The 23722-nt window shown below is 24.9% G+C and overlaps 4 protein-coding genes across 4 annotated transcripts; 3 read left to right on the forward strand and 1 right to left on the reverse strand.

Moving 5' to 3' along the window:
- Window positions 1-547: 547 nt before the first annotated feature.
- LOC114195163 lies at window positions 548-2734 on the reverse strand. Its single transcript, XM_028085552.1, has 4 exons — window positions 2723-2734; window positions 2215-2406; window positions 2039-2101; window positions 548-860 (listed from the first exon to the last, which is right to left on the reverse strand). The coding sequence occupies exons 1-4, from the start codon at window positions 2732-2734 to the stop codon at window positions 768-770; spliced, it is 360 nt and encodes a 119-aa protein (XP_027941353.1). The 3' UTR covers window positions 548-767.
- Window positions 2733-13135, forward strand: LOC114195164 (non-specific lipid-transfer protein 1-like). Its single transcript, XM_028085554.1, has 2 exons — window positions 2733-3012; window positions 12837-13135. The coding sequence occupies exons 1-2, from the start codon at window positions 2733-2735 to the stop codon at window positions 13133-13135; spliced, it is 579 nt and encodes a 192-aa protein (XP_027941355.1).
- Window positions 13136-17613: 4478 nt separating this feature from the next.
- LOC114195165 (non-specific lipid-transfer protein A-like) lies at window positions 17614-17967 on the forward strand. Its single transcript, XM_028085555.1, has one exon. It carries the CDS (start codon window positions 17614-17616, stop codon window positions 17965-17967), a length of 354 nt encoding a protein of 117 aa, XP_027941356.1.
- A 3962-nt stretch (window positions 17968-21929) lies between these two features.
- On the forward strand, window positions 21930-22420 carry LOC114195166 (non-specific lipid-transfer protein A-like). The gene is made up of 2 exons (XM_028085556.1): window positions 21930-22279; window positions 22390-22420. The coding sequence occupies exons 1-2, from the start codon at window positions 21930-21932 to the stop codon at window positions 22418-22420; spliced, it is 381 nt and encodes a 126-aa protein (XP_027941357.1).
- Window positions 22421-23722: the final 1302 nt, after the last annotated feature.

A 23722-nucleotide genomic window follows, 5' to 3' on the forward strand; every position in this document is an offset into this window, starting at 1 on the left:
TTGTAGTTATTATTCAGTTATATTATATGTGTTTGTACATTAATATATTTGCAAAATAGGTTGAGTTTGACCACAGTTTGTAAACTCGTCCAAAATAGAATGAATCTCCTAATTCACACATTTCATACCATAAGTGTAAAACTTTTTTTACCATCTTTTGAGAACCTATGAGTTAATTGTTGAGATCCTAATAATAAATTTATAATCATAAGTCACTTATATAATAGATCTATTTTTAGTTAACAATTTTAAAAAGTAATACATTTATTAAGTTTTTCCTTTAAAATTTATTTTTCTTTTAAAAAAATCATTCATCTCATAAGACAATGTTAAAAAAACCATTTATTAATTTTTTCTTTATATGTTTAATTCAGTCATTAATGTAAAATTCTATCTAAATTTGGAAGAAGGGTTCTATGGAATTTTAATTATCTAAAGTATTGAGCTGGTATGTTATCTATAAATTTTTTATATCGTAATTTTATTTTAAAGAAACCATTTTTTATAGAAAATGTTTTCATGAGTTAAGAATTGAGTAACTGTGACGTCCCATTTTAATAGATTAAACTACTAAATAAAATATCACACAGTTATAATAACGAGAAGCATTCAGATGAACATACAATGTAGGGGAGATAACTATTACAGTCATCCAAAAAATACTGCGAAAACGGATTTAGGCATGCCACCATACCATAAACAGAAACAAATCTAAAGTTTAACAGTTGGGCAAAAGAAATGCTCTAAGAGCATGGTATTACAAGGCACTAGGGCCATGGAACTTCTTCGAAAGCCACCTCAACGGGCCCACTAGGCTGCACTGCTACCACCATCAGGCCTACCTCCAGAAGTATTCCCATCTGCTCCCACCAACGGTGATCATCGCAAAAGAGAAGACACAACGGAAACATACATAAAGTGCAAGGGTAAGCTAGTGTAACTTGAAACTTATCATATTGTAAAGGGATAAGTGCATAAACATTCACAGGCATACAACACAGAGACATACAAGTCATGTTATGGCAAACAAGCAAGACACTATGACTCTATTATCCGGATACATATACTAAGATCGGATTCACTGGACGCTTGCACTTGTGGTGGCCTCTACTGCTCTGCAGAGCCATTGCCAATGGGTTTCACCCTACCACACACAAGGTTAGCCTTTAAACGTCTAAGGCCATTATCCTGCCAAAGACTAGGGTCTCCCGCTACTCTCACCACTTGGGTCAGTTTGCTCTACTTGAGACTCACTGACCCTTTAGAGTTTCGGGATGCAATCCTTACTTGAATCCTTATCTTAATATATACACTACACGCCACCATAAAGTCTCCCCACGAGACTCATGGAATTATGCCTATTTCACACCAACCTCATGGCTCATATCACATAACCACCACTTGCAACCTCAACATTTATTTCTCATGCTCATTATCAACCATCCAAACACAACTTCATACATTACTCATGCTATCATTCATCTCATACTTTATAAATGCATACCAAGACATACATATATCACAAAATAGTATTCATCCCAAATAAATGTGTGCCAAAATTTAAGTACCTGCAATTCCATACAATCAAGCATAATCCACAACCATAACTCTTACACCAAAATTCCAAAGAAAATTTATTATCATAAAACCAAAATCATTGCAGTAATGCGTGACACATTTCTCAAGCTACAGATATCTAATTGACGATCCAACCGGTCAAACCATAAAATAGCATGTTGTGAACCAAATGTCAAAATTTGAGCTCAATCCAACGGTTAATGAGTCAGAAAATTCAATTTTACTAAAACTGCGCATATCAGAAAAATACCCAGTCGCCCAGCGAGTCAAGGAACTCGCCCAGCGACTGTGCGACGCATCAGAATACGAAAAAGACGTCAAACATCACAGTTTCATGAATATTTGAACCCCTAACTCAGAAATATACCAAAACTAACATTTTCCAATCATTTAAGCATAAAACATAAACGAAAACAAACCACATATTTCAAAAACGCGAAAAGAACCTAGCTTCCCTTACCTCGAGTAAACGGAGCTGAGGGAAAAAGGGCACACAAAGAGAGAACGGAGTAGCTATAAGGAACTGTAAACATCGTAGATCAAACGTAGGACGAGATTAGGGGCAGAACCAACTTAAGACCAACTTAGTGCATTAAAAGGGACAACGAAAGAGCTTGAGTTTCGATCTGTACTTACAAGGAAGCGGTTCGATTCACTTTGAGGGGAAACGGACTTTGCCCTAGCAGAGCTCCTGCTTTTCTTAGAGAAGTTGAGAGGGGAAGGCTGCCTTTCGGAAACAGAGATGAAGTGAAACTGTGAGGGGCTGTTAGGGTAGGGTGTCCTACTGAAGGGCTGGCCTTGGGCCTCCGAAAAGGCCAGGCCCAAACTCTATATACTGAAAAAGGGGCTTACAGTAACTAATAATAAATTTAAAATCACAAGTTACTTGCATATAAGAGATTTTGGTATTATTTCTATTTAAAATTTTAAAAAGTAATAAATTTATTATTATTTTTTCTTTGTATATTTAATTTTTCTTTAAAAGAATCAATTATCTAAGTGAAAAACACTATAAATATAACATTTTTAGTGTGTTTTATCCATCCAAATCAAAATATCAATAAATCATTGAGATAAAACAAAGTGTGAAAATGAAGAGAGTGTCTACATCAGTTTTTGGTTTGGTAATTGTGTTACTCCTCACAGTTGCAGCCATGAAACCAGTGAATGGGTTCAGCTGTGTGCGGGCAAAACTCTCATTGCTCCCATGCTTACCTTTTCTCACTACGAATCAAGAGAGCCCATCAAGTGCTTGTTGTAATGGGGTGAGGAATGTGAGAGCTTCAGCACCTACAAAACCTGAACTCCGTGAGGCATGTAAGTGTCTTAAGGCAACTGTCAATGAAACTCCTAACCTAAACAAAGACAAAGCTGTTCAACTTCCTAAATTATGCAACGTTGATGTTGGTTTTCCCATCTCCAAAGACATTGATTGTAACACGTAAGAATTTATTTATATATATATATATATATATATATATATATATATATATATATATATATATATATTAATTTATACATACTCATAGCCCTCCTTCATTTATATATATTTGTTCACATTATTTTTTTCAGGATCTCTCTTTGAGCTAAAGTTTAAGGATGAAATGGGACATTGAAAATGGTTGATTATGCTTGGAAATTCCTTTCTTTTTCATGAAAAAAAAAAGATTGTTTATTCAATTCGTGTGGAATAGACTTTTGTATTGAAAGTAATTATTACTGAATAAATATATCGATTGATGGTAGTCTTCGTTGTTTTAATGTTTGAGATATTCCAAACAAAATAATAAAAACTATATGCAATAAATTTATTAAATAAGTTTTTGTTAAGTATTACTGTGAGTTTTAATAGCTAAGCCGAAAGCTTAAAATTCATTATTCATTAGTTATTATTTGAAATTTTATTAAAATATAAAAATTCAAAGTATGATACAAAACTTATGATAAAATATATATTTTATGAAATATAATGAAACTTATATATTATGAAATATAGGGAAGATGTGAAATCAGCTGATGAAGATGTTATTAGGTTACATGATTATGAAAGAAAAAAAAAATCTTAAAACAAATTAGTTAGTAAATAAATGTGATAGGCGATTTTGAACAATAACAAAAAAATGAGTATACCCGCAAAATAAGAATACATTGAAAACTTAACTTGGATATATGTAATTTTACTTTTTATTCTTTTAATCATTGTGATGATAAAGTTAGAGTGCTACTTTAAACCCGGATATAGCCTACTTCTCATTCATAACACATTTATGTTAACGTGATCTCATTAATTATGGCTCTATCGTTTCCATTAACATGTTTTCAGAAATTTTCATGGATTAAATTTTTTTATTGTAAGAATTAAATATGTTTTTAGTTTTTTAACTTTTAATAAAATTTAAAATTATTTTTTTTGAAAATCTAAAAACAATTTAGTTCTGTTTTAATAATTTATACATCCGATCTAAACATATATAAAAATAATAATACTTCTTATGAATAACTTTATTTTAACCAAATTTATTGAATTAAAAATATATTTACTTTTACTTCTCTCTTTATTGTTTTTATTATTTTATATGTATTTCTTTAAATTATAAAAAGAAGAGTGTTTAAAATAATATAAAATAAAACGAAGTAAGATAAACATTTAAATTTTTTTTAATAAATATATAGTAAGCTAGTATATTTAAAAAGAATAAGACTTATAAATAGTTTAACCTAACATTTTCATGAAATGAAAATTCATTTCACTTCTATATATTTATTTAGATTTTTTTTAATAATTGATATAGCTTATTTATATTTTGTAAAGTGTAATTTTGTTTTTATGAATTTCACTACTAAATAGATAAAGAAAAAAAAAAGGAGAAATCTCTCGGTTCAATCTAAATTTTATAAACGTAAATGGTAGATTTATATCTTGTTATGTTATATTACACAGATATAATTATTTGTGGTTTTCTAATGTTTTATGAAAAAAAAAATCTAAATGCAAATAAGGTCTTTGGAAACTTCAAAAAACATTTTCTATTTTTTTTATCTAATGGATAAAATTATTAGCAAGACGATATAAAATAATTTTGTCAATGTATTTACTCCTTATTCCATATAATACTTTGTTATCACTACTTAAAGATGAATTTGATCTATAAAGTGTATCATAATTCAGATAAATAACATAATAATTTGAATAGCTAACTTTTTAAGTAATGATTATTATTTTACTTAATCTTCTAATTTAACTTGATTATATATATATATATATATATATATATATATATATATATATATATATATTAATAAAATTTCATGTAATGATAAAGAACATAACATGATAGAGATGCAAAAGTTGATAACGATATAAGCTTATTTTGAATGCATGAAACAAACACAAATTGTAGAAGTGACAATTAAAACTTATGAAAGCAAAATTACAAGTTTAAATAAAAACAGTTCATGTCAAGGTTAAAATTTGCCGAGTACTATATATATATATATATATATATATATATATATATATATATATATATATATATATATATATATATATATATATATATATATATATATATATATATATATATATATATATCAATTGTTATCTTTTTATTTATTTACACTTATATTACTCGATTGGGTTAAGTATCTTTTTATTATTTAGATTTTAACGTGAATTTGAAATTCATTAAATTTTGATATGTTTTATTTTTTAAATTTTAAAAATGAATGAATGTAATCGTTTAAATTGATATTGAAGCAAAAAATGATGTAAATAACTCAAATGTTAGCAAGGACATTAAAATGTAATATAATTAGGTTAAAAAAACTATATCCACTTATTTTTTAAAATTTAAAGTTTGAACATTAAAAACATATCAAAATTTCGAAAGCAGACAAATTTCGATTCCATATCAAAGTTCATGGAGTATAAAGATAGTTAACCCTATTCACTTTATTTTTAGTTCCACACTCATCCTAATTATTTATTTCAATTAATTTATCTCTAATTGCACACAAATTTTATTCTCTTATTTCATTTTATATATCTTTAGTTATCCACGAAGTCCTTTCTTTGAATTTATATTTTTATTATTGTATTGGTCGATGACATTCTAATCATACCTAATTTTTATTTAAGGTTCTCACTCTAATTTATTTATTTATTTTAAACATTGTTCTCTTATAATTCAAAAAATACATAAAAAATAACAAAAGTAAAGTAAATGTAATTTTTTTTATTCGGTGAACTTAATTAAAAGAAATTTGACTATATATTCTATTATTATTTTATAAGCTTCATATTTGTTTTGGTGGTGTATAAATTATTAATAAAAGAAAATCACATGTATTTATAATCATCACATTTTATGATTATTGAAAATCACATCCTCAATTTTGTTGGTAAATTATTTCAAAAAAATTAACTTTCTTATATTCTTTTTATTTAATTATATTTTAAATAAATTTTACTCCAAAAATCGTAATTTTATTCTAAAAGAACCATCTTTTATGCAAAATTGTTAGAAGTGGATTTTAAGCTTAACTTAATCCCACAAAAGTCTACCATGTTAGAAGTAGGCTTTAAGTCTAACTCAACCTTAGCAAACCGACTTGTAAAGTGAGGTTTGCATCTCACTTATATATTGTGAATTGACCTTATCTCTAGTCGATGTGGGACTTCCAACAAAAATGGTTGTCTTCATTGGCGGAAGTATGAAGGGACGGGGGGGAGCCGTGGCTCCCCCAACCATTTTTTTTTAATTTTATTTTCTATGTATTTAAAAAATATTTTTTATAAATTTTTATTTTATTTATATTAATTGTTTTTTATTTTATTTTATTTTTATATATTTTAAAAATATATTTATATATTATTACTTTATTTATATATTATTACTTTATTTATATATTATTACTTATTTATATATTAATTTAGTTTGAAAAATCTTTTTTAAAATTTAAAAATTATGTTTTTTTTCTAATATAATTTTTTAAACTTTTTTATTTAGTTTCTCTCTTCCGTGCCTTCATCTCTTTCTCCCGTTTTATTTTCATTTGAATTTTCACCATCAATTCTTTATTATTTTCAAAATCAAATTGCACTACAACAAAATTGAAGAGTTAAGGAACATTTTGGACCGAACAATTTCTTCTTTTGAGTAAGTTCATCTTTTCCTTTTTATTTTTGAAGCAATATGTTTCTCTATTGTATGTGACTTTTCTACGCTCTAGACATATCTCTATCTGTTAGAGATTATAAAATCATGCTTTAATTGTTGATCAAACTCTTCTTTATGTAGATAGAGCTATTTTAGGCTTTGAAGTTGTGTAAGGGAAGAACAATATTAGGAATCCACTCTAAGATAAGGGAAGCTAATCATTTAGAAGTTATTAGTTTTCTTAAAATATTGAGTCTTGCTTTTAAGATTTAATTTGGAGTATTCATAATTTTATCTTTTTGTAAATAGGTGAGAGGTAAAAAATTTATATTAAAAAAAATATGATAAAGAGTAAAAGAATTGATTCTTTTTCAAGAGGAATGGTTGTGATGAAGATGAAAAAAAATGCATCTACGTCATCTAAAATTGAGAAACTTCATGAGAATCCAAATATTGAAGAAAACGAAAAACAACTCTCTAAGGTTCCTAAAGTTACATATAATGAATTTGAAAATACTTTAGAACGTGATCCGGGAAAGCGTCTTCAAATTTGGCAATACCCACCAAATTTAATTGATGATGTACAAATGACTTATCTAAAATGGGGTTCATATCAAATGCGTCTAGAAAATTATTCATTGTTATATTGTTTAGATTCTATTGTGATGAGTGCTTATTTTGAATAAAAAAATGATGTAAAGAAATTGATTTTTTTAATTAAAAGAAATTGATTTTTTTAATTAAAAGAAATTATTTTTTTAATTAAAAAAATAATTTATATATAACAAATATAATTTGGGTCTCCTAGAATTTTTGGTCAAGTTCCGTCACTGATTGTCTTAGGATCTCTTTTTCAAAATATATATGATAAGTTTCTCAAAGTAGATCTACGCAACCTATATATGTTAAGAGTTGAGATACTAATAATTTTGAAATCAGAAGTCACTTAAATATAAGAGATCTTGGTATTATTTTTAATTAACAAATTTTAAAATTAATAATTTTTTTTCTTTATATATTTAATTTTTTTTCAAAAAAACTCATTTATCTCATAAGACAAGGTTAAAAACAATCATTTATTTATTTTTTCTTTATATGTTTAATTTAGTCATTAATGTAAGATTGTTATCGAAATTTGGAAGAAGGATTGTATGATATTTTAATTATCTAAAGTATTGCGTTACCCTCTAAACTTTTGTTATCGTGATTTTATTTTAAAGGAACCATCTTTTATAAAAAAAATTGTCTTATAAATTCATAATATCATATCATTTTTGAAAAACACATTCTGAGTTTTGTTGGTAAATAATTTCAAAAAATTAGTTATTTTATATTCATTTTATTTAATTAATTTCAAATAAATTTAGCTTAAAATTTTGTTTAATTTTACTTGAAAATTTGTAATTTTATTTTAAAGAAACCATATTTCATGGAAAATGTTTTCTTATAATATCTCCCGGATAATATATATGGTAAGTTTGTTAAGTAGATAGATCGGACGAATGAGGTAAGAGTTGGGACACTAATAATAAATATGAAATCATTTGTCACTAGCATATAAGAGATTTGGGTATTCTTTCAAATTAAATTTTTTTAAATGTAATAAATTCCTTAATTTTTTTCTTTGTATATTTAATTTTTTTAAAAGAATAATTTATCTAAGTGAACAACGTTCATGTAAACAAAACTCACAACACTATAAATATAACATCTTCTAGTGTGTTCTATCATCCAACTCCAAATCAAGAAGAGGAGCGAGTCATTGAGATAAAACAGAGTGTGAAAATGAAGAGAGTGTCTACATTAGTTTTTGGTTTGGCAATTGTGTTACTTGTTACAGTTCCAACCATGAAACCAGTGAATGGGTTCAGTTGTGTGCAAACAAAGCTCTCATTGCTAACATGCTTACCTTTTCTCACCACGAATTAACAAAGCCCATCAAGTGCTTGTTGTAATGGGGTGAGTGCTGTGAGAGCTAGCACCTACAAAACCTGAACTTCGTGAGGCATGTGAATGTCTTAAGGCAACCGCAAATGAAAATCCTAACCTAAACAAAGACAAAGCTGTTCAACTTCCTAAATTATGTAACGTTGATGTTGGTTTTCCCATCTCGAAGGACATTGATACGTAAGAATTCTTTTTTACATTTATATTTTTATTAATTTATACATACTCATAGCCCTCCTTCATTTATATATATATATATTTGTTCACATTTTTTTTTCAGGATCTCTCTTTGAGCAAGAATTTGAAGATGAAATGAGACATTGAAAATGCTGGATTATGCTTGAAACTTTCTTTCTTTTTCTTAAAAAACTTAGATTGTTTACTCAACTTATTTCACACAGGCATTTGTATTGAAAGTGATGATTGTTGAATAAATATACCTTGTGTTGGTATTCTTCATTGTTTTAATTTTATAACTTTACAATTTTATCATTATATCGTCATATATAAAGATGACAAATAAATTCGTTCTCGTAAGTATTGTCCAAATCCGTTTCCGTTTTGATTGGGAAAACTCGCATTAACTAAGTATAGGTACGACAAATGTCTGGCGTTTTCAATTGGGTACAGGGATGGGGATATACATATATATCTACTACTACTACTACACACTTTTTAATTTTTATTTCTTCTTATTATTTGATTTGTCATGAAATTTATCCGCATCTCCAACATATTTTCTGTCTTATCTCAACTTGTATACAATTCAAATGATGTATGTCAATTAAATATTTTTTGTCTCACATTTGAATATTTTTACTCATTTTTAATATTTTTATTTATTTTATATTTTTTTTTTCACATAAGAATGTTTAAAATTGTCAATTTAAGATTTCAATAGCATAAACCCTTCATTTACTAGGTAATATAGAACATTTATCTTATTTATTCTATTATTATTAATTGTTATTTCAGTTGGAACACTCTTTTTATTTCGTTAAAACAAATTTCGTTACCAATCAATCATTGACTAAATTGATATATGAAAATTTTTCTTAGATCTCTAAGGTATACCCTTAATTATACAATTATTTTCCTTTGTGCGGTTTCATTCAATGGTCTCTCAAATGGTTTTTCAAACACACATTTGATCATTTTTTTTAATATTTTTATTTGTTGTTAATTTTTATAATGTAGAATATTATTTTGATATTTTTTATATAATTAACTTTATTTTCTACTCATTATCATATGTGTTATTTTATCACTATAATTGTATAAATAAATTTAATTTATTATATTATAATAATTTAATGTAAACGCCATGAGTTTTTTTATCACCATCCAACACATATTAAAATTCAAAAGATGAAAGATTTATGTTAAAATTTTATTATTATCAGTTCAATCTTCTTCTTTTTTGTGTGATTTTGATAAAGTGATGTAATATAATTTTTATTTGTGTATGAAAAGAGTGATTTTTTTAGAATTTAACAAATTGAAGTAATAAACATTTAAAATAATTTTTAATTTTAATTTTAACTTTCCTTTTATATTTTTAAAAAATATTTGTATATTTTATCAAATAGGTTTCATTAATGTTTGCAACTTTAATAATTTTTTTTGATTCTGATAAAAAAAATTTGGTTTTCTAATTTGAAATATATATAATTATATTATAATTTGTTTCTAAATATTTGATATTTAAAATAAAACATTTCTTTTAATATTGAATATTAATAATATTATGTTTCTTTTACCGTAATCTTTATTATTTTATAAAAATTAATTAATTGATATTGAAACAATAAGAAAGTGAGTATGGGTACGAGTACGGACATATAGCTGTTTTTCGGTGATGATGAGGATGAGACAAAAATTTGATACTCATTGGGTTTGAGAATAAAGATGATTTTTTTTTCTGAGGATGAGTATAGGATAATGAAACTGGTCCATGTCCTGTCCTATTGTCATCCTTAATCATATTGTTATATTGTTATCGTCATATTATTATATTGTCATAATATCATATTGTCATATCATCACAACGATATTTTATCATATTGTTATATAATCATGTTGTCATATCGTTATAATGTCATATCATTATATCGTCATATTGTTATATCATTATATTGTCATATTGATTGTTATATTGTCATATTTTTATATTATTATATCGTCATATCGTTATATCGTCATATCGTTATATTTTTATAAAATCATATAAAATTTTAAAATTATAAATAATAAATTATAAACTATAATTTATAAAATTTTAAAATAACAATTATATGTGACAACAATTGAGCAAGTTGATATGATAAGATAATAACCATGTCAGTTACTTAACAATCACATCATTGATCTATCAAAAGAAGTTAACAACCGACATTCAATTAACAAACTTAAATTTATTGACTACTCATTATACTATACATATTTATTAGGGAATTAAAAGAACTATATTCATTCATTGTTAAAGTGTAGAGAACTATATTCATTCATTGTTAAGTGTAGAGATCAAAATATATGAAACTTTATGCACAATCGAATATCAATTTCATGTCAAATTTTAGGACATAAAAGATATTTAATCCTATATTCAATTTATCTCTAGTTCCACAAACATCTCGAAGATTTATTTTATTTAATTCATCTTTAATTACGCATTAATATTTTAATTTATCTATATACATTCTGATTCAATCTAATTTTTTATTTAAAATTCTTACTTTCATCTATTTTATTATATTATTTTTAACATCGTTCTTTAATAATTCAAAGAAATATATAAAAAATAACAGAAGTAAAGTAAAAGTAATTTTTTTGGGTGACTTGATAAAAGAAAGTCAACTATATATTATATTGTTATTTTATAATTTTTATATTTCTTTGGGAGGTGTATAGATTATTTGTATAGGAAAAATCACATGTATGGATAGTTATCACATTTTTGTGATTCTCGAAAAATACATCCTCAGTTTTATGTGTAAATAATTTTAAAGAATTAGCTTTTTTATATATCTTTATTTAATTACGTTTTAAACAAATATTACTTGCAAAAATATTTAATTTTATTTGAGAAATAAAAAATTTATTTTAAAGGAACCAACTTTTATGGAAAAAGATTGCCTTATAATATCTCTAAGATAATATATATAATAAGTTCCTCAAGTAGATGTATCCGAACCTACGAGTTAATTGTTGAGATCCTAATAATAAATTTAAAATCATAAGTCACTTATATAATAATAGATCTTGAAATTATTTTTAATTAAAATTTTTAAAAAGTAATAAATTTATTAAGTTATTTCTTTATATATTTCTTTTCTTTTGAAAAGATCATTTATCTCATAAGACAATGTTGAAAAAACCATTTATTAATTTTTTTTCTTTATATATTTAATTCAGTCATTAATGTAAGATTCTTATCCAAATTTGGAAGAAGGATTCTATGAAATTTTAATTATCTAAAGTATTGCTGGTATGTTATCTATAAACTTTTGTTATCGTAATTTTATTTTAAAGAAATCATCTTTAATAAAAAAAAAAAAAGTTGTCTTATGCGTTCATAATATCATATCATTTTTTAAAAATACATCCTGAGTTTTGTTGACAAATATTTTGGAAAAATTAGCTTTTTTATATATTTTTTTCAATTATTTTTATATAACTTTTTCTTAAAAATCTGATTAATTTTACTTGAAAAACCGTAATTTTATTTTAAAGAAACCATTTTTTATGGAAAATGTTTTCTTATAATATCTCCCAAATAATATATATGGTAAGTTTGTAAGGTAGATATATCCGGACAAATGAGGTAAGAGTTGGGACACTAATAATAAATTTGAAATCATTTGTCAATTGCATATAAGAGATTTGGATATTGTTTCAAATTAAAATTTTTAAAATGTAATAAATTTCTTAATTTTTTTTTCTGTATATTTAAATTTTCTTTAAAAGAATCATTTATCTAAGTGAGCAATGCTAATGTAAACAGAGCCTCCAACACTATAAATACAATATCTTTGAACGTGTTCTATCCATCCAAATCATAATATCAGCGAATCATTGAGATAAAACAGAGTGTGAAGATGAAAAGAGTGTCTACATCAGTTTTTTGTTTGGCAATTGTGTTACTCCTCACAGTTGCAGCCATGAAACCAGTGAATGGGTTCAGCTGTGTGCAGGCAAAGCTCTCATTGCTCACATGCTTACCTTTTCTCACCACGAATCAAGAGAGTCCATCAAGTACTTGTTGTAATGCAGTGAGCAATGTGAGAGCTTCAGCACCTACAAAACCTGAACTTCGTGAGGCATGTGAGTGTCTTAAGGCAACTGCCAATGAAATTCCTAACCTAAACAAAGATAAAGTTGCTCAACTTTCTAAATTATGTAACGTTGATGTTGGTTTTCCCATCTCCACGGACATTGATTGTAGCACGTAAGAATTCTTTTTTACATATATATTTTTGTTAATTTATACATATTCCTAGCCCTCCTTCATTTATATATATTTGTGCACTTTTTTTTTTTCAGGATCTCCCTTTGAGCAAGAGTTTGAGGATGAAATGGGACATTAAAAATGCTGGATTATGCTTGAAACTTCCTTTTTTTCTCATAAAAAAATAAGATTGTTTACTCAACTTGTTCCACACAGGCATTTTGTATTGAAACCAAGGATTATTGAATAGATATTTGTTTTGTTGGTATTCTTCATTGTTTTAATGTCTGAGATTCCCCCGCCTAAATAAAACAATCAAAATTAAACTATTTGCAGTTAAGTTTATGATAGGTATTATTATAGATTTTGATAATTATGTTTAAAATGTAAGGTTAAAAATATAAAATATAAAAAATAACACTAAATTCATGATATAAATTATATTTTATGGAAGATTGTTTACTAAACTTGTGTGGAACAGGTATTTGTATCAAAAGTAAATGATTATTGAATACATATTGTTTTTGTTAGTATTCTTTACTGTTTTGTTGTTTGAGATTCGTCCCCTAAATAAAATAATCGAAATTAAACTATTTACACTTAAGTATATATTAAATATTATTATAAATTGTAATAATTATGCTTTAAATTTAAAGTTCATTAAAAATAAAAATATAAAAAATCATACCAAACTCTTAAACACTCAAAATCGGTAAGAATTGTGTATTATTGTATGCAAGTGATAATATATGCAAGTTGAGCCGAGAATGCACACTTATTATTATGAATTTGAATATCTATGCTAATAGTTTAAAATTCATTAATCATTGTTATTATTTAAAAACTGATTAAAATATAAAAAATTCAAAGTATTAAAATCATTCCAAATTCCCGATAAAAAATATATTTTATGAAATATAAAGAAACGTATCTATTATAAAAAAAAAAACTAAATAAATATATGGTAAAGTGAAATCAGCTTATCAAGATGTTATTAGGTTACAAATGATCATGAAAGAAAAATCAAGAGGTTTAATTTTCTTAAAACAAATTAGTTAGAACACCGATAAAAAGTGAGTACACCCGTAAAATAATAATAACTTCAAAACTTAACTTAACTCGGTAACATCCGATTTTAGTTTGGAGAATGCTCACGGGTGTCCTTAATATATTGGTTAAGGAATAACTAATGTGTTTTAATTTTTTTTTTATATTGAAAGTGAAAATAATTAAATATATTAATTAAAATAGTATAAATACATATAACAAAATTTATAAAGACTAAAATACTTAAATTTTTAGACAATAATTTTATGACACAAAATAATGACTTTAAAATTTTTAAGGTCTTTACTAAAAAATAAAAAATATATATCTACTTTAGTTATTTTTTTATGTAAATTTTTAGATGTTTAACGCTATTGTTTTACTGATTTTTCTTTTAATTAAAATTTTATTATGTTTAATTATATTTAATTTTTAGCAACATTAAAATATAGTTATTTTATTATTTAATTATTTTTTTAATTTTTATTGGTGAGTATTAAATAAAACATTAAACACACTGTAAAATATTTATGGACATTTTTTCTTTTAAATAAAATAAAATAAAATTGAATGAATGAATGATTATTAGGTCAGATTTTATTTAATATTACACTTAAATATATAATTTTATAAAATTCGATGCATATTAATCATTCTTAACTAGAATACACCATTGTGATAGATAAACCACCGAAAACTAAGAGTGCCACTTTAAACCCAAATATTGCCTATTCTCATACACAACACCTTTATGTTAACATCATCCCAACTCATTAATTATGACTCCTTCTTGGTTCACTAACATGTTTTTAGACATTTTCAGGGTTAATTCTCTTTGATCATTGAAAATTTAGAATACTACTATTTCAAATTTATGGTGTCAATGATCAAACTTTGATAAAAATATTTGTGATATTGAACTTTGTTATAAAAGACCATCACAAAATCCATCAATTACATCATACTATCAATTTATTTATCACATCATTAATAACACTTAGAATTGTTATAAAAGAATATTAATAATTGAGTTAAAAGAATTATATCTCTTATTTTTAAGTTTAAGAATTGTTCTTATGAGGTCAAAGTAGTCTGGTGGTCATGAACAAAAGAGGGGGAAGATGTCTTCAAAAGACACTTCAATACCAAAGTCAATATGAGGTATTATGAATTAATGTCAGAAAGAATGTAATGTGTCATTTGTAAATAAAGTGTGTCCTTTATATTAGAGTTCATGAGCCTAACTTAGTTGGGCTTTGGTTCAATTGACCTAATTACCTACTCATCAGACTGAGTTAATTAACCTTGAATTTATCTTTTTTGGGATGATGATTATACTGACTTGACATATAGATATGATCCGAATACGTGCCATCCTTCAGGGTCGACATGTATTCGGTTGGGCTGTGTATATTAAAGGATACCTTGGTCGTGTAACCCCACTAGCCCTCAAGATGTGTACTCTTGGGATATTTGTCTGTGTATATCTATTTATTTTTAAAGTTTAGAAATTAAAATATATGAAATTTTGGATAAGAATGAATTTCAATTTCATACAAAAGTTAAAAGAATAAAAACATTTATAACCCTACTCAATTTATCTCTACTTTCACACTCATCGTAATTATTTATTTCATATAATTTATCTCAAATTACTCGATAGTACTTTAATTTATCTCCAATTAAATATAACTCATATTTATTTATTTTATTTCATTTATCACGCACGCACGAATCTTTCTTGATATTTACATTTTTATTAGGGCTAAATATGTTTTTGGTCCCTTAACTTTCAGTGGATTTTGGAATTTGTCAATTTCGAAACTATGGACCAATTTAGTCCTTCATCTTTCGAAATATGTAAATTTAGTCCTTTTAATCAAATTTCATTATATTTATTTGATGTTTCGTACGCATTTCAGGATTGTATTTGAGTTGTTTATACTGTTTGACACATTTTTGTTTTAATGTTAAGTCAAATACTATATTGAAACGCGCTTGAAATGTCAAATAAACTTAACAAAATTTGATTAAAATGACTAAATTCACGTATTTCAAAAAATGAAGGACTACATTGGTTCAAAGTTTCGAAATAAACTAATTCCAAAATTAACTAAAAGTTAAGGGAACAAAAACATATTTAATCCTTTTTATTATTATATTGAATTATAACATTCTAATTCATATATGATCATTTTAAAATTCTTGCTCTGATTTTTTTTAACATCGTCCTTTTATAATCCAAATAAATATAAAATATAAAAAAATAAAGTAAAATTAATTTTTTAGTATTATTTTATACTCTTTATATTTGTTTGGGTGGTATATAAATTATCATTGAAAAACACATCTCAGTTTTGTTGGCAAATAATTTTTAAAAAATAGCTTTTTTATATTGGTTTTATTTAATTTATATTTTAAATAAATTTTACTTAAAATTTTGTTTAATTTTACTTGAAAAATCGTAATTTTATTGTAAAGAACCATCTTTTATGAAAACATTGTCTTATAATATCTCTTAGATAATATATATATATATATATATATATATATATATATATATATATATATATATATATATATATATATATATATATATATATATATCAGAGATTTTTGTATTCTTTTCAATTAAAATATTTTAAAAGTAATAAAGTAGTTAAGCTTTTTCTTTAAAAAATTATTTCTCTCATATGACAATGTTAAAAAAATCATTTATTAATTTTTTTCTTTATATTTTAACCCGGTCATTAATGTAAGATTCTTAGTCATTAATGTAAGATTCTTATCTAAATTTGGTAGAGGGTTCTATGAAATTTTAATTATCTAAAGTATTGCTGGTATTTTATCTATAAATTTTTGTTATCGTAATTTTATTTTAAAGAATCATTTTTTAAAAAAAATAGTTGTCTTATAATTTCATAATATCATATTTAAAAATACATCCTGACTTTTATTGATAAATAATTTCTAAAAATTAGCTTTTTATATTCTTTTTATTTAATTGTAATATAAATAAGTTTTACTTAAAATTTATTTAGTTTTACTTGAAAAATCGTAATTTTATTTTAAAGGAACCATTTTTATGAAAAAAAGTTGTCTTATAATATCTCTTTGATAATATATGATAAGCTTCTCAAGTATATCTACTCGACCAATAAGTTAAGAGCTGAGATACTAATAATAAATTTGAAATCAAAAATTACCTGTATATAAGAGATTTTGGTATTATTTTTAATTAAAGATTTTAAAAAATAAAAATGTATTAATTTGTTTCTTTACATATTTAATTTTTCTTTAAGAGAATAATTTATATTAGTGAACAATACTATCATGAATAAAGCTCACAACACTATAAATATAACATCTTTCAAAGTGTTCCATCATCCAAATCAAAAATAACAGTGAATCATTGAGATAAAACACATTGTGACAATGAAGAGAGTGTCTACATCAGTTTTTGGTTTGGCAATTATGTTACTCATGACAGTTGCAGCCATGAAACCAGTGAATGGGTTTAGCTGTGTGCAGGCAAAGCTCTCATTGCTAACATGCTTACCTTTTCTCACCACGAATCAGCAGAGCCCATCAAGTGCTTGTTGTAATGGGGTGAGTGTTGTGAGAGCTTCAGCACGTACAAAACCTGAACTTCGTGAGGCATGTGAGTGTCTTAAGGCAACCGCCAATAAAACTCCTAACCTAAACAAAGACAAAGTTGTTCAACTTCCTAAATTATGTAACGTTGATGTGGGTTTTCCCATTTCCAAGGACATCGACTTTAACACGTAAGAATTCTTTTTTTATATATTTTTTTCTTAATTTATACATACTCATATCGCTTATTCATTTATATATATATTTGTTCACATTTTTTTTAGGATCTCTCTTTGAGCAAGAGTTTGAGGATGACATGGGACATTGAAAATGTTGGATTATGTTTAGAACTTACTTTCTTTTTCATGAGAAAAATAAGATTATTTACTGAACTTGTTCCACAAAGGCATTTGTATCGAAAGCAATGATTATTGAATAGATATTTCTTTTGTTGGTATTCCTTATTATTTTAATGTTTGAGATTCATCCATCTAAACAAAATAATCAAAATTAGTTGGCTTATCAACTTTCAAAAAAAGATCATAACGGTAATAACAATGCATTATATATTGAGGACCTGCGGTAAAACTTTCAACTTGATCTAACGATTAATGAAGCAGGAATTCAAATGTTTTCGAGATGACTCAGAGTTGAAAAATTCACAAATTTCAAGTCATCCCAATGTACCAATTTATCAAATTTTACTATTAACATGTTTTATACAACTTAGCCACTCAACTTAAAGAAACAATGCAATTTGAGGTTCAAAAACACAAATTTATTACACAACCAAAAATTAAAAACAAAAATCAACATAAAATAGCTAAAATTAGCTCTCATCACTTTAAAGAAAAAAGTTCTTTCACACCTTCCCACGTATTCCTACAAAACCTAATTACACCTACAAGAATACCATTTTCAAGTTGTAATTCTTGAAAAAAGAGGTAGAATGGAAACTTGCTCTACTCATGAAGTTCATCGGATAGAATGGAATAGCTTTTCGAGATGACTCCAAAGGTTTACTCTAATCAAATAAGAGATGAAAATAGAGGTGAGATTGGAAGAAGGAGATTTAGATGAACCGGAACAAGGAAAAAGAGTTTTGAGCATGTGTACAAGAGGAGGGGATTCTGTTTTAATTTTAAAAGGAGTTTTACAATATATATATATATATATATATATATATATATATATATATATATATATATATATATATATATATATATATATATATATATATGAACCTTTTATAATAAGTGTGATTGTTATTAATGATGTGACGAATAAATTGATAGTATGATGTAATTCATGGATTTTGTAAAGTAAATGCTATTTGTAAAAGCTAAAGTCCTTCTTAAAATATGTGTTATACAAACAATTATTTTATAACAGGAGTTTATGTGAATCGTGTGCATATTATCAGAAAGAATCCAATGTTTCCTAGTGTAACTTCAATGTTGTTCCGTTGCTACCTCCTCGTTCGTGTTAAGAAATAGTGAAAAATATGTACTAATTTTGACTAGGTAGTTTGTTGTATAGTTTTGTAATATATTTTAGCAGTTAAATAAAAAGTGTCATTTATTAAAAAAAAAAAAAGTGATTATGATTGTGGAATTAGAAACGATACTTCCTAAATTTAATTATGTAATTGTAGAGATTAAGCGGTCTTAGTTCATAAAAGTAAATGTTTAAAATCTGATGTTGCGACTAAATTACACTAAAAAAACATAATTATTTTTAATCGGAGTTATTTTTAGCATTTCTGATAATTTTAACTCTGAGAAATAACTTTACCTAAGAATTTTCCTAAAATAATCATCGTGGTTAACATATTATTTGAGATTTCTAACAACTTTGGAACTAGCGCAGTTTATTTGGGATTTACAAAACCCTAATATGATTTGGGTGTTTCAGAAACCCCGTTAACACCTGGGGGTTTCATTGCTAAGTATTCTAATCAAACACAATCTGACATTAGTTGATTAGTTAAAAATATAATTATGTTTATTTGTTTTTTTTAACTATTTTTTTTATTTTATCTTTATTTAATTTTGTATTCATGTACATATGTTGTAGGTCATTTTGATATTTATTACAAATAACTAAATATTAATAATTAAGGTAAGAGAATAAAAGAGGGGAAGTGTCTCATCCCAAACTGAGTCCGAGATATTAAGAATCAATGTTAGAAAGAAAAAATGTAACATGTATTTCTTAAAGTGTATTATTTATATTAAGATTCATGGGTCTTATCTAGTTGGACTTTGGTTCAGTTTACCTAATTACCTGCTAATTGGAATGAGTTAATTAATTTTGGATTTACTTTTTTTGAATGATGGTTATACTAACTTGGCGTACTAGTATGATATCAGCATGTGTCATCCTAATGGGTTCACATGTACTCAAATGGGTTGTGTATGTTAAGGGGTACCTTAGTGGTGTAATCCCACTAGCTTTCAGGCTATGTACTCTTGGGGTATTTTGTTCATCTTTTAAATTTATGAATTAAAATATATGAAAGTTATGAATAAAGATGAATTTCAATTTCGTATAAAAGTTTAAGGAGTAAAAACTAATTTATCTTTAATTACTAGTACTTTAATTTATCTCTAATTACATATAACTTATTTATTTCTTTGATTTCATTTACTTATGCACATATCCTTTCTTTAAATTTATATTTTATTTCATTTATCTCAAGCTATGCACAAATCTTTTCTTTAAATTTATATTTTATTATTATATTGGTTTATCACATTCTAATTCATATATATATATATATATATATATATATATATATATATATATATATATATATATGATAAGTTTCTCAAGAAGATGTACTACAAGAAAATGTCTCATTAGTAATCAATTTAAGTGACCAAAAGTTGTCAGTTACTATAATGACTAATTTAGATACCAATTTACAAAGTAAAAATTATTGATTACTAAAATAGTTACTATTATGAATAAATATTATAATCGATCACTAAATTGGTTTTTAAAATTAGTTACCATGGTTTTAGTTACTAAAGGAAATTGGTTAATAAACATTAGCTACCTAGGTTTTGGCTAACAAAATGACTTAGTTACTAAATTAGTCTCTAATTAATTAGTGACTAATTTAGTGACCAATTATAATTTTTTATTTATAATATTAACTATTTTAATAACCAATAATTTTAATTTTATAAATTGGTATCTAAATTTGTCACTATAGTAAGTAACAACTTTTGATTACTAAAATGGGTTATTAATGAGATATTTTATTAAAGTGATGTATAATGACCTATGAGATAAGAGTCGAGATTTCAATAATAAATTTTAAATCATAGGTCACTCGTATAAGAGATTTTGGTATTATTTTTAATTAATTTTTTTTAAAAGTAATAAATTTATTGAGTTTTTTCTTTAAATAATTAATTTTCTTTTAAAAAAATTATTTCTCTCATTAAACAATGTTAAAAAAATCATTTATTAATTTTGTTTCTTTATATGTTTAATTCAGTCGTTAATGTAAGATTCTTATCTAAATTTGGAAGAAGGGTTTTATGAAATTTTAATTATCTAAAATATTGCTGGTATGTTATCTATAAATTTTGTTATCGTAATTTTATTTTAAAGAAACCATCTTTAAAAAAATGGTTGTCCTATAATTTCATAATATCATATCATATTTTAAAAATACATCCTGAGTTTTGTTGATAAATAATTTCGAAAGATTAGCTTATTTTTGTTCAATTATTTTTTAAATAAATTTTACTTAAAAATCTAATTAATTTCACTTGAAAAATCGTAATTTTATTTTAAAGAAACCATCTTTTATGGAAAATGTTTTCTTATAATATCTCCCAGATAATATATATGGTAAGTTTGTTAAGTAGATATATTCGGATGAATGAGTGAGGTAAGAGTTGGGACACTAATAATAAATTTGAAATCACTTGTCACTTGAATATAAGAGATTTGGGTATTATTTCTAATTAAAAAAATTTATAAGTAATAATTTTTTTTAAGAGAATCATTTATTTGAGTGAATAATGGTAATGTAAACAGAGTTCACAACACTATAAATATAACATCTTCCCTTGTGTTTCATCATCCAATTCCAAATCAAAAACAACAGTGAATCATTGAGAAAAAAACAGAGTGTGAAAATGAAGAGAGTATCTACATCAGTTTTAGGTTTGGCAGTTGTGCTACTCGTCACAATTGCAGCCATGAAACCAGTGAGTGGGTTCAGCTGTGTGCAGGCAAAACTCTCATTGCTGACATGCTTACCTTTTCTTACCACGAATCAAGAAAGTCCATCAAGTGTTTGTTGTAATGCGGTGAGGAATGTGAGAGCTTCCGCATCTACAAAACCTGAACTTCGTGAGGCATGTGACTGTCTTAAGGCAACCGCCAATGAAACTCCTAATCTAAACAAAGACAAAGCTGTTCAACTTCCTAAATTATGTAACGTTGATGTGGGTTTTTCCATCTCCAAAGACATTGATTGTAGCAAGTAAGAATTCTTTATATATATATATATATATATATATATATTTATTTATTAATTTATACAAACTCATAGCCCTCATTCATTTATAAATATTTGTTTATATCTTTTTTCAGGATCTCTTCTTTAGCAAGAATTTCAGGATGAAATGGGACATTGAAAATGTTGGATTTATGCTTGGAACTTCCTTTCTTTCTCATGGAAAAAAATAAGAATGTTTACTTAACTTGTTCCACAGATGCATTTGTATCGAAAGTAAATGATTATTGAATAGATATTTATTTTGTTGGTATTCATTTCTTCATAGAGTCTCTTGGTATTTAATTATGATCTATGGTTTTACCACTTGATATCTCCAACACATTTACTAATTTGTTGTATGATATACATCTTGAGCATAAGTCTATAATATTAATCAATGGTCTTATACGTTATTCAAACAACAAATTTCGATAGATTTTGTAGAAACTTTGATACTATTTTAAGGAGTGAACTTTAATTCTAACATTTTTATTTTTAAATAATTATATTATTTTACCTATACCTCATCAAAACAAGAGTTAGAAAATATTAGACTTTAACTTTGTGATTAAATTCATATATCAAAATAAATGTTTTGTATTTTGTCTAGATAAAGTCTTAATATTGAAAAGCAAATAGAGTAATTTTTAAGAAATATTGTGAATAAGTAAAATTAAATAATGATAAACATAAATAAGAAGAAAACAAAATTTAAAAAAGGATATATTAATCAAAAAAGTTAATTGACTAAAAAAATACTAATATTAATATATATATATATATATATTAAAAAATGTATTTTTAAGGTATCTTCTGAAGATAAGAAGAAAAAAAAATCAGATAAGATAAAATTGCAATTAATGAGTGTAATCATAACTATACTAATTAATTAATTAACTTATTCATTAATTAACTAATTAATTAATTAACTTATTTATTAATTAACTAATTAGTTAATTAACTTATTCATTAATTAACTAATTAATTAATTAATAAGAGAGAAAGATGGAGAGGGGGAGAGAGAAAGAAAAAAAATGTAAGAGAAAGAGAAAGAGCAAAAGAAAATTTAGAGGAAGGTTCTAAGAAATTTTAATTATCTAATGTATTGTTGGTGTGTTACCCTAATCAACGAGAAAAACATTAAATAACAACTAACTTTTGATATTACAAATAATCGATCATTATAAATACTAATTTATAAAATAAAAATTATTAATATCTAAAGTTGTTTGTATTATGTATAAACAAATATAATTATTGTGTGAATTAGATTTTAATTTAGTCTCTAATATTAGTTATCTAAATTTTAACTTTTACAGAAATTAATATATAAATTGATCTTATTGATTTGAAAAACACATCCTTAGTTTTGTTGGTAAATAATTTCAACAAATTAGCTTTTTCAAACAATTATTTTTATTAATTGTA

This window comes from Vigna unguiculata, chromosome 8 (genome assembly GCF_004118075.2).
Source record: "Vigna unguiculata cultivar IT97K-499-35 chromosome 8, ASM411807v1, whole genome shotgun sequence".
Lineage (NCBI taxonomy): Eukaryota > Viridiplantae > Streptophyta > Magnoliopsida > Fabales > Fabaceae > Vigna > Vigna unguiculata.

Bases quoted from the DNA above. Each gene is read 5' to 3' on its own strand.
- LOC114195165 (XM_028085555.1), top strand. From the start codon at position 17,614: ATGAAGAGAGTGTCTACATCAGTTTTTGGTTTGGCAATTATGTTACTC.
- LOC114195164 (XM_028085554.1), top strand. From the start codon at position 2,733: ATGAAACCAGTGAATGGGTTCAGCTGTGTGCGGGCAAAACTCTCATTG. The intron at 3,013-12,836 runs GTAACACGTAAG...TACTCCTCACAG, and splicing joins CATCTCCAAAGACATTGATT to TTGCAGCCATGAAACCAGTG.
- LOC114195166 (XM_028085556.1), top strand. From the start codon at position 21,930: ATGAAGAGAGTATCTACATCAGTTTTAGGTTTGGCAGTTGTGCTACTC. The intron at 22,280-22,389 runs GTAAGAATTCTT...ATCTTTTTTCAG, and splicing joins AAAGACATTGATTGTAGCAA to GATCTCTTCTTTAGCAAGAA.
- LOC114195163 (XM_028085552.1), bottom strand. The intron at 2,102-2,214 runs GTAAGTACAGAT...CGATGTTTACAG, and splicing joins GTGAATCGAACCGCTTCCTT to TTCCTTATAGCTACTCCGTT. The intron at 861-2,038 runs GTAAGGGAAGCT...TGGTGGGAGCAG, and splicing joins CTCAGCTCCGTTTACTCGAG to ATGGGAATACTTCTGGAGGT.